The sequence below is a fragment of the Candoia aspera genome, chromosome 12 (assembly GCF_035149785.1).
Source record: "Candoia aspera isolate rCanAsp1 chromosome 12, rCanAsp1.hap2, whole genome shotgun sequence".
NCBI classification, from domain to species: Eukaryota; Metazoa; Chordata; class Lepidosauria; order Squamata; family Boidae; genus Candoia; species Candoia aspera.
Genome location: NC_086164.1, coordinates 23,382,844 through 23,406,741, shown reverse-complemented (window position 1 = coordinate 23,406,741; position 23,898 = coordinate 23,382,844). Strand labels below are relative to the sequence as shown.

Genomic DNA, 23,898 nt, shown 5'->3' with positions numbered 1-23,898 from the left:
GGCCCTGTGGGTGCATTGGCTCAGAAGCATCCCAAGTGTTTTCTGGACATGTGCCTGGCTTTTGCTAGCCAGAGCAGGAACTCCAGGGAGCCCCACGTGGAAGACAGCCACCCCGAGAAACCTGCTCTGGATGCGTTGGGCTGCCTTTGGAGCACATCCTTGGTGGAGAGAGCTGGCTGGCAGGGGCACTCCATCTGCCGCTGTGCTGCTGGCCTAGAGCTTGGTTTTCTCTTCTCTTGCAGGAGTCCCACTGCCAGTCCCTGAAGATGGCTGACGGATCAAAGTAGGTCTGGCTTGTCTTCCCTGTAGTCTGTGGGAGGGGGACCCTCATTTCTCTGCATGGCACCGGCCCAGCAAGAGGCACCCCTAGAAGCCTTCCCTGGAGGGGCAGCAGGGCTCCTCCTCAGCCTGACTCTCCTCCTTGTTCTTGAGGCATGTGGGGCCTCTAGAGGGCCCACTGTCCTAACAGTCAGGAACCACGCTGAGACGAGGAATAGGTCTCTAGTGTTTTATTACTGCTACATTAGACAGAAAATCCTAACAAACTGAAGAAGTGTGGGAAAACCCAGACAGATAAACCCCAAAAGTCAAGGCGGGTCTGTTCTGTGTCTCTTTGAATGGCTGCTCAACTCCTCACTACTACGCATGCGTTTTCCCCTCTGGATAGGGGCCCCCTCCTGCTCGCCATCAGTGCTCATGACACCCACCCAGATTTGTTGCTAAACTAATCCCCTTCAGCTTTCTCTGCCCACATATGGTAGTGCAGGAAGATAATGCCCCTTTTTTTCTATCAGCATAACTTCGTTTCATAATTTGGTGAGGTTTCCATTACAGTGCAAATTTCAGTGATATGGTTAAACTTACAATTTTAGTAACAATTAGAATGGTGGAGTCCTTGGTGCTCTCTGAGCTGGGTTGTTTGCTTGCAGATGTTTCATTACCCAACTAGGAAACCTCATCAGTGCAAGTGAGGGTGGGGTTTGCTCCCTGTTATATCTGCAGTAGCTTGCCCTGCCAGTGTTGGTGGGGTGTGGTTTTCTCCTTGGTAGTGCCTTGATTAGGGTACTGTTTTCTGCCTGATTGTTTGTCTGGGGTTAATCCCTGCTTATCTGGGTGCTGGCTGCTGGAGAGGATGCGTTCTGGCCTTTTTGTTTCCTTCTTAGCTTTTTTTACTGTCTTTTTTGAATGGTGTGTAAATGTGGTTTATCCCTGTGTCTATTGATGGCTGATTTGTCTGAATGCCAGACATACAGTGAATGGCAGATATAGAGTGTAAGGACTGTAACAGCCACCATGTAGGACAGGCAGGCAGAAGACTAGCAGAGCACGTCCATCAACACCAACTAGTAGTCCTTAATGAGAACTCCTTAATCTCAGAACACATGGACAGAGTCAACCATACTTTCACCTGGGAAACTGTGAACATCCCAGACCAAGCCAAATCCAGAAACGCTAGGGAATTCCTGGAAGCTTGGCACTCAGGCAAAACAGCCATCAACAGACACATAGAGATAAAACACATTTACACACCATTCAAAAGACAGTAAAAAAAGCTAAGAAGGAAACAAAATGGCCGGAACGCATCCTCTCCAGCAGCCAGCACCCGGATAAGCAGGGATTAACCCCAGACAAACAATCAGGCAGAAACCAGTACCCTAATCAAGGCACTACCAAGGAGAAAACCTCCCCCCACCCCCACCTCCAGCATGGGCTGGGCAAGAACTGTATGTAAACAGGGAGCAAACGCCACCCTCATCTGCACTGATATTACCTAGTCGGGTAATGAAATGTCTGCAAGCCAACAGCCAAACTCAGAGAGCACCAAGGACTCCACAGTTCAACCCAGAGCTACAGTGATTCTCTTCTGTAGTATTGGAACAATTAGAATGGATTGTTCTGTCACAGAAAAAAAATGGCTTATATGTTTTATAAATAATAAATATTTTTAATTGCAATCCTTTTCTTGTCAAACCTCTAGAAAATCAGGTTGTGAACACTGGGGAGCAGAAAATTAAGATTGGGACTGAAAGGTCCCAGGAAGATATGGGGAGCCATGATGATAAGTGGGCCCAGTAGGTGCAACTGCTTCAATAGTCTGTCACGGGGCTTCCCGGCTTTCCCCAGGTTGACAAATCTATCCCTGACAATCACTGGATTCCCCCTGAGCGGCATCTCCCCTGATGGAGCCCAGGACCTCAGCATGTAGCCCCAGGGGATCCCTCAGCCTTTCCCCTTCTGGAGATTTTTTAATTTGGGGCGGAGGGGGTCTTTTAAAATCCAAGATTCTAGATTGTGAGAAAGTAGCTGAGGTAATATTGCCCCTAAACCTCTGGTTTAAAGCTGTTTTATTCAAGAATTGGGAAAAATCCAGGAGAATTAAGCAGCAAAATTTGCTGCTGTGATTGTTAGCCTCTTAGATACAAGAATCTGCTATTAGACTTTTGGTTTTCTTGGATGTGTGAATTTAAGTCTACTGCCTGTGGTACCTATATCATCCCTACTAATTATGTTCTCTGTAGCTATTCAGTAATGCCTCACGAGCAAATTTTTAACAAATACATTTTAAATGTTTAACTGTTTTATACTTTGTCGTGCATTTAATGTTAGCTACCCTGAGTGTTGTAGTATGTGTAATACATTGCCCAAAGTCTGAGCCACTAAAATTTCTTCTCCCTCCCTGTCCCCACCCCATTTGTCTCTCTCTCTGTCTCTCGCGGCAGAGTATATAAGAAGACTTCTCCCAACGGGAAGGTACGTTTATGGTGTGCTGGAAACACATAATAATGATGATGCTAATTTGGCAAAAACTATGCCCAAGCATTTCTGGCTAATCTGTGTCCTGTAGCAGTTCAGTCGGTGTCCTTAGGGAAAGGCCAGTTGATACAATCATTCAGGTGAACCAGTGAACAAAGGCCTTGTGTTGGCACTGCTGGGTGGAAATTTATGTTCTAGGGAGATGTTTCAGTTCAGGGAAATGCCCTGGACCTAAGTTTGAAGGTCAAATGCCCAGTATGTTGGACATCCCAATTCTGGCACATTGAGATGGTTGCATGAATTGGCCCTGGGACAGAGATTTCTGTGTATGCATTAATCTAAAAGCAAAGGTTGTGCCCTGTTTTCCAGATCAGATTAGCCAGCAAAGAAAAGCCCAGACTGATCTTTGTCCAAGCCATTTACCTTCTCAGCTAAGAGATCTTTTTCCAAATGGGATTAGATTTAGAGCAGGCCTCTTAGCAGCTTAAATCCAACCACGTCCAGAAATGTACCATCATGGGAGGTTTCTGTGTTAGACAATGGCTGTTCCTACCTGGCCTTTTTTTCCCCTCTGTTTGAGCTGACCTGGCACTGGGAGAAGCCCCAGGCAGGCAATTTCAACGCCCACCATTTTCCCCTTCAAATGGTTCTTAGTCCCAGATCATTGAGGAAAAGACGGCAGCCAAACCTGGCTTTCCTTTCAGTGCCTACCCTTAAATTTCAAGTTACATAAATAGGTTTGTCAAATCTTGGTCTTCTTCATGGCATATTTTCATGTCATGATTTTTCATAGACTTTTTCCAAAGTTCTAAAGTTTGTCAGAGTGTGCTGGAAAGCGTTTGGCCTGAGAGATCAGAAAAATCACGCACACCAGGCATTTCTATAAAAATAAATGTATTTACAGAAAGCACAAAAACATATTTTCAAGCTGTGCATTCACACGCGCTCAGAGAGGACAGGGAGGAAAGGCTGGTAGAAAGGAAACTGAAACTAACAGCCCAGGCAGGCTGCCCTGAAGGCAATTTCCTTATATGGTCATTCCTTTTCACCCCCAAATTGAGGATACTTAAGTTTGACCTTCTCACCCTGCCTAAGTGATTTGTTACCATAGTAACCTTAATTTCTGTAGCAGAAAACAATATACCAACAAAGTTATCCAGCTCCCTTAATCTGTTCTCCTAAAAATTAATTCTCTGATCATCCTGGTTCTCATTCTCTATTGTTATTCCAGTTTTTCTGAATTATTCTTAAAGTATGATGCTCAAAAATGGTAAGGTCTGACCAATGCAGAAAAAAGTGGAACAACTACTTCCTACGATTTGGAAACTATACTTCTTATGATACCATTTGCTGATTCATATTTCAACTTGTTTCATGCATATTATTACCAAATCAGGAATCCCCTATCATATACTGCCCATTCTCTAATCTGTCAAACATCATTTTGAATTTGTTTCCCACATAATTTTGCATTATCTGCAAATTAGAATCACTTGATATCTCAGTCCATATTGATGAGGTACTATCAGTGAGGACTTTTTCACTCCTTAGTACTGTTATGTGGAAGTGCCAACCTTTGTAATGATTCCATTGGCTATTTAATGCCAAGATTATATAGTGAAAGACATTTGTAAGCAAATGTGGAGAACCAACTATTTTTTTCCCTCTCCTGCTTATCCAGTTATCCATCTACCTGGGAAAGCGAGACTTTGTGGATCATGTGGAATCTGTGGAACCTGTGGGTATGTGATTTGCTTTAAATCCTGTTAGTGTCAATAGCATTCCACCGGTTCTACACCCTTTGGAAGATGGTGATGTTGAAGGTGATGTTATATAGGAAGTTAATCTGAATTTGGACAGATACTTAATGTACTTGTAGGAGGAGAGTTGTGTTAGTCTAGGGCAACCAAAACTCAGAAAAATCTGCTAGCACCTTTTCTCATTAATAAATTTTATTCAAAGGAATATATTTTCATTAGCCTCAGCTCACTTCATCAGATGCATGGAGTAGCTAGATTGATGTAGGATTTAAATTGGGATGAGTTGGGGTGGGGAAGGGAGGGGAAGACAGGGTGTTATTAGCCATTCATTTAAGTGATAAATTACTGGATTGGCTTGAGATACTAGCAGATCAGCAGGCTGGATTTAGGGTAAGTTGTTCACAAATAGACCAAGCTGATATTACAATTTTTGATTGAAAAATACACAGTCAAATGCTGACCTTAGGTCTGCTCTTAATTCAGTTTCCAGGCATAAGTTATGGTAAAAACTGAAGGATTCTTCTGTTGATAGAGACTTAGTTTTATTTTTGAGAAACTTAATGATAGCTGTAAAATAAAATCAGATGTATTATGCAGTGCCATTATACTAGGGAAATTTTGACAGGAAAAGGAGTTAGGCAAGGTTGTATTTTGGCCTCCTTATTGTTCAACCTGACCCTGGCCTTAATTTGGCACATCAAACTTATTGCAACCATACTTTATGTGGATGGTGTTGTGCAGTGAAACTATATAGAATGGTTGGCACTGACTCTGAGATGGGTCTTGTGTTCTCTTACAGAGTTTTGTAAAAGATTAATCACAATAAGACCAAGGTGACAGTTTTTGCAAAGTATCACAAAGTTCACAGATGGAAACTGACTTATAACTGGTTCAATCATTCAAATATTTGGGCATAGTGTTCCAGAATGCACTTTGATTATATAGTCCAAAATGCATAGGGATCAATGTTGGCGACTGAAATTTGTATAGGTCTGAGGCAGCATTATAGATTCCAGTGTTTTAAGTATTGTATGGTGTGCATACAGGACCACACAAAAATAGCTCACTGATGGAATCCTTGTGTCAGCACCAGTTCATTCGAGCATTCACACAATAACAGTCAGGAGACCAAGATCCTTTAACTGTTTAATGAATTAAAATGAATAGTACAGAGGTAAAGCTGCGAATGGAGAAGAAAAGCCTCTTTTTCCCAAATGGGCCAGTTGTGTTCAGAGTCTGTACATTTACGGGAGAGGTAAGTGCATGGGCATGGGGACCCTTTTTCATCTTTTTGAACCAAAACCGCTCCTACGGCTGAGTCAGAGGCATCAGCTTGGACAATAAAGGGGCGGCTTGGGTCTGGGTGAGCCAAAATAGGTTTCCTGGTGAATAGAAGTTTTAAGCGGTTGAATGCAGCTTGGCAGTCAGTAGCCCAAGCCAGCTTAGCTCCAGGGGAAGTAACTTTTCGCATCTCCCGACTCCCTCTAGTTTTGAGCAAATCTGTCAGAGGCAAGGCAATTTGCGCAAATTAGAGGATAAATTGTCTATAAAAATTGGCGAAACCTAGAAAACTTTGAAGTCTCCTGGTATGAGGTGGTTCCCACCCATTATGTCCTGTACTTTGGCAGGGTCCATTTCGATGCCATTTGATGAGATATGGTAGCCCAAATAGTCTAGCTGAGACCTGTGAAATTCATACTTGGAAAGCTTAGTGTAGAGTTGGGTATTTCTCAGCTTTTGCAATACTTGTCTAACAAGTGGGATATGGTTCTTTAAGCTTTCTGAGTAGATTAGAATGTCATCCAAATAAACCAGGACCCCTTTGTACAAATGTTCGTGGAGGACCTCTTTGATGTACTGCATAAACACTCCAGGGGTCCCTGCTAACCCAAATGGGAGAACTTTGTACTGGTATGAACCCAGAGGGCAATTAAAAGCAGTTTTCCACTCATTTGAATCCTGAAGTATGCTTCTCTGAAGTCGGGTTTGGTGAACACCTTTCCTTTCCTTAGCTGTGCTAGCATGTCCTTCATGAGAGAGAGAGGGTACTGGTTGTGTACTGAGATGGCATTTATTCCATGGTAATTGGTACAGAGTCTGAGGAAGCCATCTTTTTTTGCCCAGAAAAGCACCGGGGCAGCTAAGGGGGAGTTAGCTGGCTCAATAAAACCCTGAGCCTGGTTTTTGTCTATGAATTCTCTGGAGAAAGTCCTTTTGTAACTGGCAAGGAACTTGCAATTTCCGCTTCCCAGACTGTGCTGGGGGCAGGGGTGCCTGCGCACAGGTCTGGCTCCGAGTGACAGCAACCAAGCCCAGTTGTGGTTCAGTGAGAATGGTCCCAACTACATCTGCCACCTGGTCAAGGTCCTGAGGTAAATGTGACAAAGCATCGGCCAGAAAGTTTTTCTTTCCCAGAATAAAATTTAACTGGAAGTTAAAGCGACTGAAAAACTGAGCCCAGCGAATTTGTTTAGGGCTGAGACGCTGGGGGGTGCAGAGGGCTTGCAGATTCCTGTGATCGGCCCAAACCTCGAAAGGGCATTTAGTGCTTTCAAGGAGGTGACACCAGGTTTCCAAAGCTGCTTTTACAGCAAATGCCTCCTTTTCCCAAACGTGCCAACGGCGTTCGGTTTCAGAAAATTTCCTGGACAGATAAGCGCAGGGTTTTAAGTGATTTTCAGAATCCCTCTGTAACAAAATAGCCCCAACTGAGGAGTCAGAAGCATCAACTTGGACCACAAAGGGGCGTTCAGGATCAGGGTGCTGTAGAATAGGCTCAGCAGTGAAAAGGGTTTTCAACTTTTCAAATGCTGCCTGGCATTCAGGCGTCCAATCCAGCATGGCCCTAGGGTGTTTTACTTTGCATGTCTCCCTCAAGCCCTTGGTACGGAGTAAATCAGTGAGGGGCAAGGCAATCTCAGCGAACCCCTAGATAAACTGGCAATAATAATTACTGAACCCGAGGAAACTTTGCAATTGCCTCTGGGTGCGGGGATGTTCCCAACTTAGAATCGCCTGAATTTTTGCAGGGTCCATCTCAATACCTTGTCAGATACCCAATAGCCCAGATAGTCAAGTTGGGTTTTGTGAAATTCACATTTGGAAAGTTTGGCATAGAGTTTGGCATCTCTAAGTTTACATAACACCTGTTTGAGGAGGCGTTCGTGTTCCTCCTCGGTTTCAGTGTAAATGAGAACATCATCTAAATAAACCAGGACCCCTTTAAACAAATGATCATGTAAAACTTCATTAATCAACTGAATGAAGACTCTGGGTGCCCCTCCTAACCCAAAAGGGAGGACTTTGTACTGAAACGATCCTAGTGGGCAATTAAAAGCAGTTTTCCACTCATCCCCAGCTCTTATGCGAATGCGGAAATAGGCTTCGTGAAGATCGAGCTTGGAGAAAATCTTGCCCTTTGACAAATGAGCTAACATGTCCTTCATGAGCGGGAGAGGGTACTTGTTGACAATAGAGATGGAATTTAACCCTCGATAGTCTGTACAGAGTCGAAGCATGCCATCTTTCTTTTCCCGGAATAACACAGGAGCCCCAACTGGGGAAGTAGCAGGTTCAATAAATCCCCTTGACAGATTTTTGTCAATAAAGTCCCGTAATGCCTCAAGCTAAATTTTAGGCTTGGGCAATTGAGCATTGGGGAGCAACTCTATTGCACAGTCAGTTTTCCGGTGGGGTGGGGGTAACTGATCTGCTTCCATTTCCCCAAACATGTCTGCAAAGTCTTGGTATTGATCAGGCAAGCCTTCTAAATGTGGCGATCGCTGCCCTTCCAACCCCTGCACGTGCAACTCTCTCTGCTGTAGGAGCTTGGTAAAAACCATCTTTAAAAGTCACAGTTCTGTGCTCCCAGTTTATATAGGGGCTTCGATAGGTGAACCAGGGGATCCCCAGAATTACCAAGGGATTGCCAACAGGTGCTACAACGAATTTCAAAGTCTCACGGTGGCTGCCCATTTGCAGTGCGACAGTTCCAGTGAAATGGGTTGCCGGCCCACCCACCCCCCCCGCCATTGAACCATCCAACTGTGTGAAGATCAAAGGCTGCTGGAGGGGGAAGCTAGGCAGGTCCAAAGCAGCAACCAGATCAGGGTGAATTAAACACCTGGAACACCCAGAGTCAACTAAAGCCTATACCTCTGTAGTTTTTGTGCGGGAACCCAATTTCACTTTTATTGCTAAAGTGGGACAGTCAGCACTCACCATAGCATCTTCGCACCCACCCTCCTCCACCTGCCTGCAGGTGCTCTTCATGGCAGGTGGCTGGCGTTTCCTGCCGCCTCCTTAGAGTCGTCTTCAGCCTCTCCCAAGAAGTAGATTACTTCCTCAGCATTGGCTGTCCCCTTGGCTGCTGTCATCCGCCGCAAGGGGGGGGGGCGATTTGGCCGGCGGCTTGCCCGCTCGATCTCCAGCTTTGGCTTTTGGGCAATCAGCTGCTCGGTGGCCCTCCTTTCCGCATTGGAGGCACTGACCCCTCACGTAGCGCTGGTCTCTCTCCTCATCCCAAGCTCTATAGCTTGGCTGGGCAGCAGTCGTAGCACTTCGGGGTCCCCTCAAGGTGGCGGGTGGTTTTTCAGATTTTCTAGTTTGCATGAAGGTATGCTGAGTGTGCTCAGCCTTTCCTGCCAGACAGATCCAGTTGTACAATGACTCAGGGTCGTCTCTACACAACACCCAATGTAGGACGTCCCGGTTGAGTCCCTCTCTAAACCGTTTTATTAGGGTTGACTGAGACCAGTCAGGGATTTTCCCAGCTAGAGCCTTAAACTCTAGGTCGTAATCAGCTACGGACATTTGGCCCTGGGTAAGATCCTTCAGCGCCTTCTTAGCTCTTGCCTTGGCCAGAGGATCTTCAAAATGCAGCTTTAACACCCACATGAAATCATCGAAATAATCAAGTGCAGGGGAGTCAGCATCAGTTCACTGAACATACCAGTCAGCCGCTCAACCCTTCAACTTGGTAGCAATGGCAGTTATTTTAGCCTCTTTGGAAGGGAAGTATGCTCCAAACTGCCTCATATAACTTTTAGCATTAGTTAAAAAGAAAGATAACTTTGTTGGATCCCCATCAAACTTGACAGAAAAGCCTCTCACCCCCACTCCAGTTGGAGTGGAATCGGCAGCCACTTGAGCGGTTGGGCCCCAGGTTACAGTAGGTTTCCCTCTTCGGGGGGGGAACACTGGTGATCGAACCCTGTGGGGTGGAGATTCATCCTGGAGCCGTCTCCGGCCCCACTCCGTCTGCGGTCCGGATGGGAGGATGGGGGATGGTTGCAGGAAGCTGGGATCTCCTCCGTGCCTCCCCTGCCCCTCCAGTGACAGAGATAGGTTTCTTAGCATGTACTCTCTCGATTCTATTTTGGCCTCCATCACTCTTAGTCTTTCAGGGGTTTGAGAGTCCTCACTCCCTCACGTGTTCGGTTTTCTCTCTGTTGACACCATAGTAGATTCTTTGTCTAGGGTTAGTGGGAACCGATACTTCCAGGATGCCCCCGATGTCCCTGGCTGGGGTTCCCCTACTTCATCCAAGGTGATCAGCTCTGCAAGCCATTCGCTGGGGGCTGGTTGCTCTGGCTCTTCCCCATCGTTAGATTCCTCCACCTCAGAATTGGAACTCGATCCATCCCGGGAGTATGAAGGTTCTGGGGTGAGGTTCAGTTCTCCGCTCTTGACCGTTGACTCGGGCATCAAGCTAGCCGTCTCCTCAAGTCCCCCAGTCGTGAGCTTTGACTCAGCCATTGTTAACGATTTTCCCTCACAAGAAACTGATCTTGGTAGGAGCTAACAGTACAACTTTGGGGATTCTCAGCTTTATGTAATGGTTGCCTATTCTAAAACACTGTCAGACTTATGAACAGGAATTCAAAGATATCTGATATATTAAAGAATGTATGCAGGATCACACAGAAAGCTCGAATGATGAAAGCGCGCCAAATTCAAACTAAAAACCCTCGGTGTAAATGAGATCCCTCCCCCCGTAGAATCTTCCCAAGTTCACAATCCCAGGTGCTCCTAATGGTTTCTGATGGTCTGCGGGAAAAGGCCTTGAACAGATAACATAACCCAAACACATTCCATTGTAATGAATTCAGATACAGAGCTTGGTACAAGGTTTCACAGCAGCTCCCTCCCAAACAGAAACGCGCGTCAGTGCCATGGCATGTGAAACGTTATGATGTATACTGTACATTGAAACAGTGAACATGACAGTTTCTGTCATAGCATACATCTTTGGTTTGGGCAGTTTAGCTTTCGGGTCGATTTCAATAGTGCAGTCAGTTTTTCTGTGTGGTGGCAACTGGTCAGATTCTTTTTCATCAAACACATCAAGTAAGTCTGAGTATTCGGCTGGAACGTCTATTTCTACATCTGGTTTTTCCAATGGGATCTTGTTGAGGAGTATGCCCGCCACACTCCGTTCCTTTGGTGGTAAAGGCGGTGGGTTGCTGGCACCATCCTTAAATATTAGTGCACCAGACTCCCAGTCTATTTGTGGCTTTCTACTTTTTAACCATGGGAGTCCCAAGATGATGGAGTAGTTGGCGATAGGAGCTACAATGAATTGTAAGGTTTCTTTATGCCCCCCCAGCTTCATGGCAACAGTCTCAGTTCAAAATTCTACTGGACCCCCGTGGGCAATGGAACCATGCATCTGGGTAAAAATGATTGGTTGCTTAAGTCTCTTAGTTTTGAGGCTTAATGTGTTGATTAATGCGGGGTGTATTAAACATTTTGTGCACCCCGAGTCTAACATTGCCGTCAAGTTGGCTTTGTGGAGGGTTCTTAAGTTTTTTGGTTCTACTCTGACTCACAAGGTGGGGCAATCATCACTCACCGAAGGGTCTTCTTTATTGTCTTCCTCTGAAGTGGCATCTTGCGCCCTGGAATTTCCACCTGTGATTTAGAACAGGTGAAATTCGTTTCCCGCCAGCTTCTGATCCTCCAGGTCGGAGTCCTCGCTCGACTCCATCAGCAAGTTCACATCTGGATCTCTGTGCACCAGCGTGGTCACAGCAGTTCCCTTGCGTGGGATTTTAGCTGGTTTGGTTCCTCCCTTGGCTGCGTCTGGTTCTCCGCGTGGGCACTCTGTTGCTCGATGGGTGTCCTTCCCACATTTGAAGCAGCCGCCTTTCTTCCAGGTGTGGTCTTTTGGATCCTCTTTGTCACAGAATAGCTTTTGCTGGGCAAAGGGGAACTGACCCGGTGCTCTGGTATTCCTCCCTGCCACTTGTGCTCTGAGTTGCCTACGAAATTGGTATTGGGTATTCTCGACTTCCCTCACCAGGCAGATCCATTCCTTTAGAGTAGGGGGGTCTCCTCTGCAGAGTGCCCATCTTAGGACCTCTGGCTGCAAGTCCCCTTTGAAGTAGTCAATCTTGGTGGTCTCCGACCAGTCCATAACTTTTCTGGCAAGGTCTTTGAATTCCATGGCATACTCTGCCACACTTTTCCCCCCTTGCCTAAGTTGCTGGATGGCCGCTTTTGCCTTCATCTTGTCTAGTGGGTCCTCAAACCACCCCCTCAGGGCTTTCATGAAATCTCGCAAACTGTGTAACTCTGGGGCCATGGCATTGTGCAGTTGCACATACCAATCCTCTGCGGCTCCGCGAAGCTTCGCGCCGACCTGGCTCACCTTCTTGTACTCTGTGCGGAAGCAGGACTCATATTCTCTCATGTAGATGGACACATTGGTCAAGAAAAATGCCAACTGTTATGGATCGCCCTTGAATTTAACTTGTATTTCCTTCAGGGTCCCCACAGGTGCCGCCTCGCCAGCTGTAGTTCTCCCCAGCTCTTCTTGGCTCTCTGCGTGGCCTCCATTCCTTCATCGCCTCACTGGGGAGTCAGAATCCCAGGTTGGGGTTAGGGTGCGACGTCTTCCTCACGAGTCTGGCGATGCCATCCTGGAAAGCTGGGTCAAAATCTCTGCCAGGGGATATGCCATGGTTTCAAGGGTTTTTGACACATGTTGCATCGCCACTTCCATGGCCGACATTCTCGCCTCCAACCCACAAATTGCTTGCGGGTCCCATTGGTGTCTGTCACAGTCCCACAGGTCCCCGGACTCAACAACCTTACTTGTGCCTCCAAAGTGGTGGAGCTCTTGCCGCCTCCTCCTTGGCGCCCGATTGTGAAGGTCCCATCTGTGATTCTTCCAGTATCATGTCTGGAGTCTGAGGCTCTCTCATGAAGTTGAGGGTAAGAAGTGCGCTCTCCAACTCCGTAGCATTGAGCCGGGGTTCTGTCTCACACTCACGCTCCCCGCGTCCGGAGCTCTCTTCCGACTCAACCTTTTCTTCCTCCTCCTTGGCGTACAGCACCATCCTCTTGGAGGATGGAAGAGGTGATGGCTGCTTCGCCCTGGTTTTTCCATGTTTCGGCATGATTCGTTAACTCTCAACTGAGTTACTTTCCCTGGAAGAGTTCTCGAACACAATTAGATTCGCAGCTTAAGTTCAGCACCAGTTCACTCAAGCATTCACACAATAACAGTCAGGAGACCAAGTTCCTTTAATGGTTTAATGAATTGAAATGAATAGTACAGAGGTAAAGCTGCGAATGGAGAGTTCCCACTCAAACCTACATTTAAAACTACATTACCTTAACTTGTTCCCTTTCCCACAAAAGTATGTCACCTCCCCTCCCATCCAGGTGGTTTTTCTGGTGAATCTCAACCCATTGGCCTTGATGTCTGCCATCATAAATGTGTAGCCATAATAATACAATTCATACTCCAACTTCACACCCCCTCCTACCCGGCGACAGAGAGTCTACACCATTGATAAGGAAATGATGGAAGATGCTCCGATAAGGGATTCTGTGAACACTTTGATCCGAGGGATCTGACACCTTGCAGTCTATGCCCCTGAGAAGTATCTGTCAGATAACTGAATGGATTAATTAAAATCAAAATTGCACTGTGGTTTAATAAGCTAAATCAATCTTTTGTCTTACATTGACCTCTTTTCTTTTTTTTCAGTCAAGTGAAAGGCTCCATTTAATTCTAATTAATCTAATTAAAATGTACAAAGCTCAAACCAGTAAACTAATCAATGATAATTATGTGAACCATAATGAAAGCAAAAATTTAAATGACTTCTGAATTACCTCTGAACAAGAAATAAATCTTTTACTTTCCCTCCTTAGTGAGATTAATGTAGTATAATTCATCTTCTCCCTGAAGTTTGTAACCAAACATCTGTTGCTTGCAACTGGGCAAGTATATGAGAACACCGCCCAGGCTCCAGGCCCCTTCACCTTCCTCTGCACCGCCGTGAAGTTGTTTGTTGCGATTTATTGTTGTGCCTGGAGTGAAGCTAGATAGCTACATTCATCATCATCATCATCATCATCATCATCATCATCATCATCATCATGCTGGTTTTTTGCCTTGTTTTCTTTATCAGGTTCTCTTTTATATTTATTTCCAGATGGAGTTGTTTTGATAGACCCAGAATACCTGAAGGACAGGAAAGGTACTTCTCTTGTTTCTTGTTTTCTATCTTCCTACACCTTTTAGAAACTTTATTAATTTATTTATTTATATGGCCAGCATCTCACTGGATATCACAACCATTAAAACACTTAAAACAATAAACATAATAAAAATAAATAAAAAGCTAGATTGCAGGAGAATAACAGCAATCTAAGCATAATACAGTGATCTCACATGGGATCCCCAAGGCTGATGGAAAAACATGTTTTCAGGGCATGTGTTCTGAAAGGCGAACAGGGACGTGGCTAACCTCACCTTAGGGGGAATGATGTTCCAGAGGGCGGGAGCCAGAGCAGAAAAGGCACATAATCTGGGTCCCATCAGGTGGAATTCTGTTGCAGACAGGACTTCCAACATGCCCTTCCAGCTGGACCTGATGCGACGGGTAGATGAAATCAGATAGCTGGCCCCATGCCATGTAAGGCTTAAACGGTCAAAAACAGCACCTTGAATTGTACTTGGAAGAAGACTGGCAGCCAATGCAGCTCATGGAACTCCTAAGGGCACACATAACTGTCTGTGCAGCCACACTCTGCACCAGTTGAAGCTTCTGGTTACTCTTCAAGGGCAGCCCCGTGTAGAGTGCATTACAGTAATCCACCCTGGAGGTGACCAGGGGGTGAGTGACTGTAAGTAGAGCCTCATGGTCCAGGAAAGGGTGTAACTGGCACACAACATGAAGCTGTGCAAAGGCCCTCTTAGTCACAACTGCCGCCTGCTCCTTGAGCAGGAGTCGTGAGTCCAGAAGGACCCCCAGATTGCGTACCATTCATTTAGCAACTTTGATGTTACGACGGCACTGAAAAAAGTTACTTACGACCGGTCCTCTCATGATGGTTGCAGCTTTCTGCAGTCACATGATCGCCATTTGCAACCTTCCCAGCCAGCTTCCGACAAGGAAAGTCAATGGGGAAGCCAGCAGGAGGTTGCAAGTCATGGTCACGTGTTGTCTCGCTTAATGACCATGGGTGATTTGTTTAATGACCTCAACTGAGACTGCTGGAATGGCCATCTCTAAGTGGGGTGGTCACACAGTGTTTCACTGAACGACCGATTCGCTTAGCAATGGAGTTGCCAGTCCTAATTAGGGTCATTAAGTGAGGGGTACCTGTAATCTGCTTCATCCAGGGCCCGCTGAAGCTGCTGCACAACCACTTTCTCCACAACCTTCCCTAGAAAAGGGAGGTTAGATACTGAATGAAAATTGTCCAATATGGTGGGATCCTTCTTGGGGGGGGGTGAACCAAAGCTTCCTTAAGGAATGGTGGAACAACCTCCTCTCTCTAGGATGAATTAACCACCACTAGAACCCAACCATACAACAACACCTGGGCAACCTTAATTAGCAGGAGGGACATGGATCTATAGAGCAGGTGGCTGAGCTCATAGTCATAGGGACCCTGTCCACTTCCTCAGGCCCAACAGGTATGTACCATTCCTAGATAACTGGGCAAGACTGTGCTCCAGGGCTCTCTGCCAGACCTCTACAAAGCTGGCATCTAATGGAATGAATTTGAGTGATTTTGTCCAACAGATGCTTTGCAAATTCTTCTACATGGCCCTGTAGGTGAACCTCCGAGTCCTCCTTCCACAGGAGGGCTCGAATAACCCTAACCAAGGCTGTTGGGCAGCTATTTGTGAACGCAATAAGGGTGGAAAAGTATTGTCGCTTTGCCACCGTTACCACCACAAGGTAGGCCTTAATAGTGGCTCTGACTCATGTTTGATTGAGCTTATCCCTGATTGACCTCCAGCAGCCCTCTAGACATCACTTCTCCTGTTTCATCTCCCTCAGCTCTTCCATAAGCCACATAGAACAACAGGATCCATGGGAGAGGTCACATGGGCACAATCTGATCCAGAGCCTCAGCTGCCCTTTCATTCCAAGTGACGACCAAGGCCTGAGCTGGACTGTGGAGAAGACCATCAGGAATAACCCCCAGTTCTCTCTGGAACCTGTCTGGGTCCATTAGGCACCAGGGGCAGATTGATCTAATAGGTCCCGCCTCCCCACAGCAGGGGACAGTGCTGAAGAATCTCATGGATACCAGGGCATGATCTGACCATGATAGGGGAGCTATGGAGAGCTCCTCCAACTCCAGGTCATGTAGCCACTGCTCCAACAGGAAAACCAGATCAAGTGTGTGACCACTGACCCGTATTGGGCTTTGGACGACATGGGATAGGCCCATGGCTGTCATGGTGGCCATGAACTCCTGAGCCACCTCAGACCCTGCTCTGAGGAAGGCAGATTGAAATCCCCAGGATCATAAGCCTGGGGAATTCCACTGCCAAACCCAAGACCAGAGTCAAGGAACACCCAGAGGCCCTCCTTTGCGGGGAGATGGGTGGTAATAAAATTTGACAAATAAGTAAATAAAATTCGACAAATAAATAAAGGAGCTCAGGCAGGGAGGTTGCTATGCAGAAGGGAGGCTGGTACAGTAGCAACAGTTCCAAGTGATCCCTAGAGCCCAACTTAAGGATCAAGTAAAAACTGGACTTTTAATTTAAACATTTTGCAAATTTCTTAATCTTGTCTGTGCCTATTTTTGAAATTACAGCATTCTTAACCTAATATCCTAATGTTCCAGATGGGAAAAGTAAAATTAGGAGACAACAGCTTGCCTGTAATTCTCCAGGAATTGCATGACTGTATTAATATTTTAATTAGCAAAATCCAGCTTAGAAGAGCTTCAGAAGCTGGAGCAGATCAAGGCTCATCTGTTCCAGAATCCTGTTCTCTCAATAGCCAAGTAATGCTTTGTGAATCTCAGAGAAGAAAATTTTCTCACTGTTTTCTTCAGCTGCTGTTATTCTGAAACATGCTACTGTTGAACCAGGGAGTTCGGAAAGATAGATAATCTTTACCTTCTCCATGAGTAAAATTTCTTTATGGCACTGAGTTTTGCTCTGTAAAGAAATTTTATGTATGTATGTATGTTTACTGGAGATCAGTAATTTTAAGTAAAGGAAGTAAAAGAAAATGCGGTTAAAATTTTGGACCAGGACTAGGGAGGCCCAGGTTCCACCCTCAGCAGGTGGTTTGGGGCCAGCCTCTCTCTCTCTCAGCCCACCCTAGCCTGCAGGGGTGCTGTGGTGAGATACAGTAGAGGAGAGGCTCCTGGGCTGGACCAGACCTGACTTGCACCCATGGATGCAAAGACTCTTTATGTGTGACCATCTGTGGCCTGTGGGGCATTGCCAGTGGAGTGGATTTCAGGGCAGAGCTTTGCTTTTTGAATCAACCTAGTTCTTTCCAGACTCCCTCCGTTATCAGCAAGAGGAATCCCTAGTAACTGTGACTTTGAGGAGGAGACCCTCCCAAATCCTAAAAAGTTGACAGCTTACATAAAAAATTACTTTGTGACTTTTACTATTTTACTATTTACTAATTGTTGCACATAGAAGACTCCAACTGGCTGGTCACATATTTCGCATGGAGCAACCGGATCCCTAAAGTGGCAATGAGTTGGACTCCTCCTGATGCTAAATGACGAGGACGCCCTCAAATAACATGGCGAAGAACACTGACACAAGACCTGAAGGCATTGCATATCACATGGAAGGATGCAGAAACACTTGCCCAAGACTGAAAGAGCTGGAGAATCCTTACTGCCCAATATGCCATGTAGCATTGATCCGGGACAAGAAAGAGAGAGAGACTTTTACTATGTGTAGTACTCCTGGTCTCCAAAATGATATTAACTTGCTACCTTAATTAAGAAACTTTTTATTTGGAACTAACTAATTTTTTTCTTTCTTCAATCTCTCTACCTAAACCTGCTTACAAGCGCTCTCTTGTTTTTTTCTCTGTTCTTTGTTCTGTCTTCCTTCGTCCTCTGATGGTCCAGTATATGTGACACTCATCTGTGCATTCCGGTATGGTCGAGATGACCTAGATGTAATTGGGTTAACCTTCAGGAAGGATCTCTATGTCCTCACAACTCAGCTTTATCCACCAGTGTCAGACCAGATTCCTAAGACCCTCACATCTTTACAGGACAAGTTGATGAAGAAGTTAGGAGACCATGCTTACCCGTTCACCTTTGAGGTATCCAGTGATTTGTGAGGCCCCTCCCCTCCCCCCCCCTTTGCGTGAAAGTGCTTTTTTTGAAAAGACCCTACGGTTATATTTACTGGTATATTCCTCTGGTAGATGAATTCCAGAAGTCCAGTTTATCAGCATATGACATAGTTAGAAAAGTATTGACATATAACTTAAACTCTCAGGTGAGGTAGCTTGAGAAGGACAGGAAACGTTCACGTTAACCAGGCTTGAGATTTTCCCTACTTCCTGATTTTTTTCCCTTTTTTGTGTGTGTGTGCCTTCGAGTCAGTCTTGATTCCTGGTGGCTGCCTGGACTTGTCCCTGCAGTTTTCTTGGAAGGATTTCAGAAGGTGTTCATTCTGTTCTGTGCCCATCATATGGGTGGGTTTGCATGAGCGCAGACCATCATTTTGGAACATCCCACAGCTGAGCATTTGGCAGGCCGCTCCTCCCATTTCTTTTCAGCTGCCCTAAAGGCATACAGCCTGTGAGGAGCATTGCATTCATCTTTCTGAACTTTAGCTTTGCCTCTGACATGTTTTGCAGCTTGAGGCCAGGGTCTCATTGCTATTTGTGGGAATAAGTCCCCTCTCATGGGGAATTTTCAAAGTACCTTTTTGGTTTGGAGAGGGCCATCTTGTTAATACTTGCTCCCTCCTGCCATTCTTTGGCGTTTCTGTCTGCAGACACAACAGAATCAGCTGTCTTGTCTAAATATTAATGTTAAGTATTAATATTAAATATTAAGTATTCTGTGCCACTTCAATAGCCGCTCTAGACATCTGTGATCCCAGGGCATTGGCTGTGTCTGGGAGCTCAGCAGATGTATTCTTTGAAACCTCAAGGAAGCCACTCTTCTCCAGTGTGGTCCCCTGGAGTTGTGGGCAGTTCCTTTCCCCATTTGCAGGAACTCTCATCTCACCTCTGGCTCTTTCAAGGAGAAAGGTAGCTTGGTGCCTTTTCAGGTTCCTTTTATAGAAACTGTTCCAGACAAAAACACACAACATGAAATAAGGATGTGAAGGGAGAGGAACATTTTTAGACAACTATATTTCCCTTTTGTGTGGAATTGGGAGGAGGATGTTTGTTACTGCAAGACCTGTGGAATCATGGATGAGACAGTGGCTTTGCTACTGTCAGATTAGACACGAATCTTCCAAAATATAGAACATTGTGTTGTGCAATCTTCATGGTGGAAAGTCTTCCTTAGATGCTACCTGTGTTCAGGGTCTTTTCCCAAAATTTTTTCCCAAAGGGAGCAAGACTGATGCTCCAGGCCATCAAGGGCGCTGGATGAAAGGGTTTTCATCTCTGCAGCTTGCCCAACAGTCTAATGACAAAGTGTATAGATCCATCTTGCCCAGGTGGTGCTCACAGGAGTCCTTTGAAGCAGACTGTGGTGGACAAGGCTCTGAATGCACTTCTTCATTCCTTCCCTTAGTTCTAGCTGGGCCATTCCTATGGAGGATGGCTTTGTGCTTCTTGGATAATTGATGCTGAATTTAACTAACTCATTGCTGAAGTCCTCTTCTGCATCTTCTTTTCCATTTCTGCGGAAAGGCACAAGTGGATTGGTTTGAGGGGCCAATAATTGCCAGTGTGTACTGAATTGCAGTGACTTCATGATGTGTTTTGTGTCTCTAGGTGATATATTCTGGCTGTCTCAGTTGCTGGGGCCCTATTTACCTCCTTTTTCTAATGCCTCTTATTATACCAATAGAAGAGCTTCCTGCTAACCTTCTCTCTCAGTCCTAAGGATCAGGGCCACCTTGGAACACTAGCCAGTAGCCCAGTCAGTTCTCTAAAGAACAAAGGCTCAAATGGCACAGCTCCCCAGGTCAGTTGAAGACAAAGTTGATACATTCTCATAACATGCTATGCTTGGTTAGTTTTAACCAAGGGTTTAGTGTGAACTCTGAAAATGGGTTAATTCTGTAACCAGGTTACATGTTGGTTTCTTGGTTCACCTTTGCCTTCTTCCAGCATGTTTTTTCAACTTTGCATTCTGGCCTACAGTCTTGAGATCTGCTAGTGGCTTTTTGAAATAAGCCAAGGTTGAAGAGGTTCTTCCACCTGCTGTGACCCAGATGTATCGTTCCTTCATATGCTGGCCTTTATTTCCATATCAATTAGAACAACATCCTTCCCATTTCCTTCCCAAATGGGAATGACTGGTAGACGCCCTGGTATGCTGTAAAGATGTACAGATGTCACCAGGCCATTCACCAGCATGGGGAGGCTGTTGGCTGCTGTCAGTCCAAAGAGGACTTCCTCAATTCTTCTATCAACCAGCACAGCTACTTGCCACAGCTGCTGTTAGAGCACATCTTTCCATCCCAGAACAGAAAATGTGCTCTTTGGGAAGCAGATGGGGGTATTCTGAAATTTTGAGATGGCAGAGTTCAACAGGGTTCTCTCTTCCCAGTGCTGGAGCTTAAAAACCACTGAGGGTGATACCACTTAATGTTCTTATCTTAGGCTGCAGCCCAGTAATTCTTTGGAAATGGGATGTGAAGAAGTGCAGGCATTTGTTGCTTCTAACATCGTGGGTTTAATGTCCTGAGGTTATACCCATTGAATGGACAGACATGTAGCCTACCCAGAATGTACTAGGGTTTTTGCAGGGAGAAAACTAGGGACAGTAAGCCAGCTTCCCTAAAATTCAGCTTCTCCACAAATGTCCATTGCTAGGTAGAGGTCTTGATCCTTCCTTAATCTGATCATTGGTCCATTTCCTTCTTTGTTCTTAAGGTTAGTGCATGTGCGGGCAGCCCAAAGGCCATGTGTGGCATCAGAAGCTACTAAGATGTGCTGTGGGCTACCTCAACAACTCAAATTCCTCCTGTGCTATATCCCAAATTCCTCTATACCCTTACCCTCACTATGGTTGTTTTGAATCAGGGATTACTGTTCTTTCTTCCCCCCCCCCCCCCGGGTACCTTGCTGAAGAGGTACTTCTTGGACTTTTAGGCAGGTAGAAACTATGATGTTTTAGCTCTGTGTCTTCATTTCTGGAACTCTCTTCAGGATGGTTAGCACTTTTTGTTTTTTGTTTTCATAGATGGCAACCAATCTGCCCTGTTCAATCACATTGCAGCCAGGACCAGATGACATTGGAAAGGTGGGTAGGCAGCTTTGTGTTCTTATTTCATTCTTCTCCTCCATGGGTTAGCCAAACAGCTTTCCAGCAGTAGTGGCACCAATGAGTTCAGTGACTCCTAGAGGGCCCATCAACCTTGGAAGCCCCAAGACTCTAGCTTCTTAGGCTGACTAACTCCCCAGGCTGCAGCACTGGCCCCCATTTGCCCAACCTAGCCCAGTTTCCATGAGTCCTGCCTATCTGCTTACCTGCTTCCTTGGCTGGATCCTCAACTCTAGTTCCAGTTCTGCCCACTTGTCCCAAACTATCATTTTTTAAGGTTTCTCAGATGATGTTCCTTTCCATGTTTAGCTTTATTTCCTTTCTCTTTCTTCTATAAGCTGTAGTGTCTTTTGGGCAGCCGCTGCAAATTACAAAAGCAATGAACAAGCAGCAGAGCAACTGGCATCCAGCTTTCTGGACACCATCTTTGGTTCTGGGCAGCAGATAAAACTCTGATCTCCTTGTCTCTCTCTAAATGTATTTCATGTTCAGCTACTTAGAATCATAAAGGGTTAGTTTTGGAAGGAACAGATCATCTAGTCCAGCCCCCTCGGTAATGCAGGAATCCCACTTGAAGATTTAGTGCACCAGTCATTGCATATGATCCTCCTGTGCAAACATGTTGTCCGTTCTTCCTGTAGCCCATTTTACACTATGTAAATTTGCAACCTAGAATAAACTGATCCACAACATGTTGTGGAAATGGTTGATCTTTAAGGTGCTAGAATTCCTACACCTTCTTATTGCTAATTGTAAACAAAGGAACAATCTGCCCCTAAATCAACTTGTAACTTCTGCTCTTGTGTTTCCCCCAGTCATGTGGTGTGGACTTTGAGGTTAAAGGATTTTGTGCTAAAAACCTGGAAGAGAAAATTCATAAGAGGTAAAGCCAGCATATTTTAACACTTATTTATATTAAAGTATTGTTATTCTGCTTTTCAACTGAAAAAAAAACAACAGTTTTTAAAGTAAACTGGTGTGCCATTTTTATAAGACCTGGGGATAGAAGTGAAAGGGCCCTGGAGAAGTTTGAGGGAGCCCTTGGTGGGTGTCCCCCAACACCTAACTGCTTCTTCTCTTGACTGCTGTCTTGCCCTCACTCTCATTGTTCTTTCCCCTTAGCTGTATTAAACTTTCAGAAGGGAGGAAGTTTATTTCTGTTATTATATTTTATGGGTACTCGATGAAGTGAAACTTCACTGAAGATTTTATTCTGACCCATTATCTTAACTTCCATCAAAGGCTCTGATCTGGCCAGAACCTCAGTCAGATCTTTCAGATGAAGTTCTTTCCTGAACTGCAGAAGGTTCAGGAAAAAGGCATGGGGGGCTCCACTGGGAAGGTCCACAGACAGTGGATTCTGGTGCACTCAGTGCTTCTTCTCTTTAGTCAAACGGTAGAGTTATTCTCCACATTATTTGGTTGAATTATTCTGTTCGGTTTGTTCTTATTTGGTAGTTTGTCTTTTCAATTTCTAATGTGTCTCAAGTGCATGGATTGAGAATTCCTTTCCACTATCCCCTCAAATCCAATTGCCCAAACTCATATGAAATATAAAAAGGACAATGGTTTGGTGCACAAATAGAAGAAATCAAAATCATCATAAAGTTGCCACTTGGCTTTGGGAAAGCAGAATGCATCCTTCTGAAAATACATGGTGGAGAGGAGGTAGTTGGTAACAGATCTCCTGTGTGATTGTAATGGAGCATGTGTGGGGTTGGCCCCTCTGCCTCCTCACATGGGAAGCCAGAAGCCCCTCCCCACAATCCCACCTGTGACACCTCTCAGAATTCTGGGGACAGCTGCTCCCCAGAATTACTTTTTGCCCCTTTCCTAAAGAGGAGGCAAGTGGAAACATCCCTTGCAGTGGCCTAGATGAGACTATGGATTTCAGAGGTGATACTAGCCATTTGTTAGGTGGATTAAGGTTTAGGAGCTGAGAGTGAAGACCTTGGGATGAAGGGAAGAGGAAGACATTGCAGATCATTGACTTGTAGCTGATCTTCCAGGCAGGAATAGAGATCGACACACAGACTGATGTCCACAACATGGGGGGTAAAAAAAGACGAGATGTAGCACACATGTACAAAAGGCAGGACTTTGATCACTCTGCTGCAATCTTCATCTTGCCTTTTTTGACATCTCCAGTACACCAGTATGTACACAAGATACTTGGAACAAAACAGCTCCAGTCAATCCAAAATATAACTCGAGAAAGCTTCCTAACTGGCATCTTGTAATGGTATGTGGGAATGACCTTGGGAGACAGGAGGAAGAGCCACAGCCTAGACAACAGTCTGATATAAATGAATTTTGAGTCCAAAGGAGGAGGGGTGGTGAAAGAACCTCAGAGGGGACCCTCCCTATTTTTTGGGAGAGTAAAAGTGAAGGAAGGGAGGGGTACTTTCAGACTTGCAAGATTGATGTCAGCCATGCAAGGTAGTCCAGAAAAGAAGCCCAACCAGGAGTACTAGCTCTATTTTTATTGTAAAGTTATTTTGTGTCTGCATGTGGGTGCATGTGTGTGTGTGTGCCTTTGAGTCATTGTTGACTCCTGGCAACTGCCTGGACTAATCCCTGCAGTTTTCTTGGCAAGGTTTTTCAGAAGTGGTTTGCCATTACCTCCTTCCTAGGGCTGAGAGAGGGGGACTGGCCCAAGGTCACCCAGCTGGCTTTG

At 45.4% G+C, this 23,898-nt stretch overlaps 1 protein-coding gene across 1 annotated transcript in view; it reads left to right on the top strand.

The window, feature by feature from the left end:
• Positions 1-274: 274 nt before the first annotated feature.
• Positions 275-23,898, top strand: part of ARR3 (arrestin 3) — a gene marked incomplete at its 5' end in the record, with an annotated part of 66,433 nt that continues 42,809 nt past the window's right edge. The window contains 6 exons of the mRNA XM_063313606.1: positions 275-283; positions 4,436-4,496; positions 13,964-14,008; positions 17,883-18,082; positions 21,141-21,200; positions 22,037-22,104. Of these exons, the coding sequence (XP_063169676.1) occupies positions 275-283; positions 4,436-4,496; positions 13,964-14,008; positions 17,883-18,082; positions 21,141-21,200; positions 22,037-22,104 (443 nt within the window). The remainder of the gene's footprint in view (positions 284-4,435; positions 4,497-13,963; positions 14,009-17,882; positions 18,083-21,140; positions 21,201-22,036; positions 22,105-23,898) is intronic.